The sequence below is a fragment of the Myotis lucifugus genome, unplaced genomic scaffold, assembly GCF_000147115.1.
Source record: "Myotis lucifugus unplaced genomic scaffold, Myoluc2.0 scaffold_16, whole genome shotgun sequence".
Taxonomy (NCBI): domain Eukaryota; kingdom Metazoa; phylum Chordata; class Mammalia; order Chiroptera; family Vespertilionidae; genus Myotis; species Myotis lucifugus.
The window spans coordinates 11,457,778-11,462,916 of NW_005871064.1; the positions used below are offsets into that span (position 1 = coordinate 11,457,778).

General features: G+C 53.4%; 1 protein-coding gene across 1 annotated transcript in view; it reads left to right on the forward strand.

Moving 5' to 3' along the window:
* ARHGAP40 (Rho GTPase activating protein 40) overlaps positions 1-4,652 on the forward strand; it is a 28,402-nt gene extending 23,750 nt beyond the window's left edge. The window contains 4 exon segments of the mRNA XM_014452593.2: positions 568-708; positions 1,473-1,642; positions 2,824-2,879; positions 4,113-4,652. Coding sequence (XP_014308079.1) covers positions 568-708; positions 1,473-1,642; positions 2,824-2,879; positions 4,113-4,204 — 459 coding nt within the window. The 3' untranslated portion in view covers positions 4,205-4,652.
* Positions 4,653-5,139: the final 487 nt, after the last annotated feature.

The window sequence follows — 5,139 nt, forward strand, 5'->3', positions numbered from 1 at the left end:
AAACAACAAAAAAGGAAGGATGTCACACATAATACTGCGTGGCGAGGAATCATGCATATTACAGACAGATAAACCAGGAAAACAAGAGAGACCAAGATGAAACGAGCGTTTCAAAGACCAGAGCACATATCCTCTTTCTCAGGGTCACGGAAACAGGATGTAAAGACTCACCTTTGCTGCTTCTGATTCCCAGAGGAATAAGGGTACCTGTGGGAAATTGCCAACTCAGGGCTAGCTGGGGGTTCTCCGAGCAATTAGCCCACTCCAGGTGTGGTTGGGGACATCCCTGCCTGAGTGTGACCATGAGCAGCCATGCCACAGCAGGTGTGGGAGCCTCCAGCCAAAGCCAAGGGTGGGATCTCCGAGTCCCCTACTCCATGGCCCTCTTTAGGTGCCAAATGGCCCCTCTCTTCCCACCAAACTAGTGCTTCAGTTCCAAGTTCAACGAATATGTATTGGCAACTCCGTGTGCGGTGCCGGGACAAGGAAGATGCCACAGGGACTGGCGGGCTCTGCCTCTCCCCGGCAGCCCCGTGCTCCCGCTAAGACGCGATTCTCTCCGGCCAGGTCTCCTCTTTCTTGGTCGCCCAGGTGCGAAACCTCAACGACAGCAGTAGCAGGCGCCCCCAGCTCTGCGACGCGGGCCTCAAAACCTGGCTGCGAAGGTCACACGCAGACAGGGACAAGGCGGGGGATGGCCCCGAGGCGGTGAGTGCCCGCTCTCACCCCAACCCAGACGCGGGGAGAAAGAGGCGGCGGGAGGGCACCTAGCGCTCCCGCATCCTCCGGGTATTCGCTGCCATTGCGCTTCCGGTTGCAGCCACCAGGGGTCGCGCCGGCCCCACCGCAGCGAGCGAGAAGCAGGTGTCTTAGAAACCCGGGAGATGACGGCGCTGAGGATAGGGAAATGGCGTGGTGCGGGGACTTCCTAGAAGCTGTCTTCCTTGCCCCATTTTTAGGCAGCCCTTTGTGTGCCTGGCGGAGGGTTGGAAAAGTGGGAGTCGCTTTGCGGGATGTGGGGTGATTTGGACCAGGAGGGGGTAATAGAAGGAAAGGGCTTTCCAAGAATATTGAGTGCTCCTGGGAGGAATCCTGAACAGGTTCCTTATTAGAGTCCCAAACTGAGAAACTGACCTGTGTCGCGCTGTGCATGATGTGCATGGGGGATGAGTATTTTATAAAACAATGTGCGTGTGTTCGTAGGTGCATTTCATGCCCTCCTGTTGTGTGTATCAGTATGAACGCATCTACACGCCTGTGCCTGTGTCTGTGTATGCACACTGTAGGGGCGTCATGTATGTGGACAAGGTATGATCTGTGAGTAAGCAGCTGGTGTATATGTGTACGTGTGCAGCTTTGTTTTTAGTGTGGGTATTTGTGTAAGTGCACGTGTGTGCATATTTATGTGCACACATTTGAATTCCAGGTATGCATGTGTGTGCCCATGCCTATGGAGCTTTCTCTCTCTGCAGACTCCCACAGTGGCAAAGATCCAGGTGGCCTGGCTTATCAAAGATACCCTGGAGGTGCCCCTGACCCCCAGCACCAAAGTGGCTCATGTCCTCAGGCAGTTCACAGGGCGCCTCAGCCCTGGTTTACAGGGTCAAGAGGGCAATGAGGACAAGGACAGCCTCCTCCCACGGTAAGGGGCACCTCCCCAAGACAGGAGCCTCTCTCCGACAGGGAGCAGGGAGAAATTCCGAGGAGGGGTCCCCGCTTAGAGCCGAAGGCCAGCAGGGGAGTTGCACAGGCTGTTGACCTTTCCCTTTCTGGGGTGGTCAGAACTGGGTTCTACAACCTTCTCAGAGAGCCTCTTGGCTTCAAATAAAGTGATAATAGCATTCATTTATTCCGTTTAACAGGTATTTCATGAATGCTTGCTATAGACCAGGTACCCTGTGGAATGCTAGAATCACAGTGACAAGCACAGTCAGGGGCCTTGGACTTACAAGTTCATGGCCCTGTGGAAGAGATAGACATGTGTCAAATAGCCACAAAGTCAAAATCAGGCAGTTCACAGGGCAGGTCACAAAGTGTATTCAGTTTTATAGGAAATACAGGGAACAATGTGAATGTAAGACAAGGCACTTGGTATAGTCTGGGGAATGAGGTAAGACTTCTAGACACAGAAAATTGCATGTGCAAAGGTCCTGAGGCAGCGTGGCCAAAGAGCTGAAAGAGGATCAGAGTGGCTGATATGCAACTGTCATTCCAGGATGCAAGGAACAGCTTGGGCTCAGGTGCCTCCATGATGGACGTAGCAGTGTCAGTCATTAGCAAGTGTCTAGTCCAGTTCTTGGACTAGTCCAGTTCCTCCTTGTACAGATGGAAAAACCAAGGCCCAGAGAGGGGAAGAGACTTGCCCAGAGCCACAGGCAAATTGGGAACAGATTGTAGAATTGAATTCATATGGTAATTACATGATACTTATATGATAACTATAATTATCATTCATAATCACACAATATTCACAATTCATTTTAACTCAGAATTTGCCCCTCACAGCAGGCTCCTGTCCCCACATGTCACTCCTCATCCTGCCACTCTCATAGCTTCCATTCTGATACCCAGCAGGTAGGGGCCTTGTGGTGGGGGACCCATGACCATCCCTCCCCGAGTGCCGTCCACCTGCCTCTTCCATGTCTCTGGAGCTGGGCTCCTTCGTGGCTCCAGCTTTCTCAGGAAGGCCCTTATGCCTCATCTCCCAGCTGGGACCAAATATTAGTGAGGACTGCCCCTCCCAGGCCTGGGGTCTGGAAGCAGTTGCTGGTCCTGCAGCCTCGAGCAGAAGAGGTCGGTGAGTCTCTCCTCTCTGTCTTGCAGCAGCAGGTTGAGGAAGTCAGCCGACATCGTCCTCTGCGAAGTTGGAGGGAATCTCAGTAAGTTCCCAGTGGGGAGTGGGTCTGAGCCCAGGCCCCTGCAGCTCTCCGACCATCAGGGCTCACTGGGCCCCTCTCGGGGAGGCCAGAGTCCACCTTGGGTTGAGCCTTTCCCTCAGGCCTCTGTCTCCCAGGAAACCAGGTAGAACCCTGCTGTGAGGTTAAAGGTCAGCTTGTGGCCATGCCTTAGGATTCCATCTTGGAGTTTGGAGTATGGCCTGGAGTGACCTCTGGCTTGGAGAGGGCAGGATTTCTTGCCTAGTGCCGTGCTTTTCAGTACCACTGCTCTGGGCCTGTGGCCATGGATGCCTTAAGGCAGTGGTTCTCAACCTTCCTAATGCCGCAACCATTTAATACAGTTCCTCATGTTGTGGTGACCCCCAACCATAAAATTATTTTCGTTGCTACTTCATAACTGTAATTTTGCTACTGTTATGAATCGTAATGTAAATATCTGATATGCAGGATGTATTTTCATTGTTACAAATTGAACATAATTAAAGCATAGTGATTAATCACAAAAACAATATGTAATTATATATGTGTTTTCCAATGGTCTTAAGCGACCCCTGTGAAAGGGTTGTTCGACCCCCAAGGGGGTCGTGGCCCACAGGTTGAGAACCGCTGCCTTAAGGAATTCTGCAAACACATATCCAGCTCTGAGGGGCCCCTGGCTCTGTGGGAACCAAGAAGGGCAGCTGTCCTCAGCTGCTTCTTTAGAGCAGCGACTCTCAAACTTTAAGGGTGTGTCAGATTCACCGCAGGCTGATAAGACTCAGGTGGCTGGGCCCTGAGAATCTGCATTTTAACAAGTTCCCAGGAGCTATTGATGCTGCCGGTGCAGGGACCGCCTTTGAGAGCCACGAGGCTTTGGGAGTAGTCAAGCATTGAGGGGGTGCTCTTTAGAAGAGCCTTGCAACTGCGGGAAGGAGGAGAAGGGGTGAAGTCTAGCCTTGGCCACAAGGGGGCTCTGGAGCGCCAACTGCATCAGCGTAAGGGTAGGGAGGGTGGTCGTCCTACCTCAGTGTCAGTCAGTCTTTGGCCATAATACCGCCCCACCCCCAGGCATCTGACGTCAGCGGAGGGCAGTTCTGAGCCAGGGGTAGCTGGGAGCCACAGCAGCCAAGGTTCACACAGATGCGAGGGCGGAGCCTGGCCGGTGAGGAGCTTCGGGTGGGCCAGCAGCATCTTCCACAGACACCACCTCAACCTCCTTGTCCCTGCTTCCCACAGGTGAGCATCGCCTGGACCCAGACACCTACCTCTTGGATCTGTACCGCGCCAACCCCTATGGCGAATGGGTCATTAAACAGAGCCCCACCTAAGCCGGGACGGTACGGAGCAGCCCTGGATGCCACAGCCCGCCGCCCCCGCCCCCGTGCGGTGTAGCCAGCGCGGGAGCACAGCTGCTGAGGGGAGGTCTAGCTCCTCCTCCAGGCGTCTTCTCTGCAGCGCCCCTCAGGTCCTGGAAGCGCTCTGGCTGGCCGGCTCCTCCCCCAGAGCCCTGGGGGATGCTTTCAAGTAGCCCTACAGCGAATGGGGGGCAGCCGGCGAGCTCTGTAGCCTTGGCCAGCCCCTTGCCCTCTCTGAGCCCCCTGGAAAGTTGAAGGGGGTTGGGCCTCAGGCAGTGCGGGGCTGACACTGTGGCCAAGAACAGCCCCCGGAGAACTGGAAAGAGAAAAACTGCCCTTCACAGCTCTCAATGTAGCTTTGCACAAGCTTGTGATTTTATAATGATATTTAAATTCTGTTGGAACATTAAAGGCACAAGTTAAATGTCACTTTTACTTTGTTCAAGTTTTTTTCTCCCCAGCCCCGCTCTCATGGGTGTTGTTCTGGCAGTAAGTTAACATGGGAGCTTAGGGAGGGGGATGCCTTGTTTCTCAACGTGGTCTGGCCACACCTTGAACCTGCAGCCACCTGGAGGGGCTAGAGGAGAACTCAGAAGGGGGAGGGATGGAGTCATGACAACAGTTTTTGGGGCGGGGGGTGCTGCAGGGACAGCTTCTCTGAGAGCCTGTCTCCACCTGTTATCTGCTAAGGTCCCAGGTCTCTCCCTTCCTCCTTTCCCCTGTTCTGGGTCTGTCTCCTCAGGGCAGATGAAGCCTCATTCATTCACTCATTCATTCATTCATTCATTCAACAATGGATTTATTAATCCCTTAATATATGCCAAGAGCTTTACAAGTTTAATTTTCACAATAATCCAGTGTCTCTGTTTGTGTTCCCCCAGAAGCAGACCCTGAGATAATGATGGGAA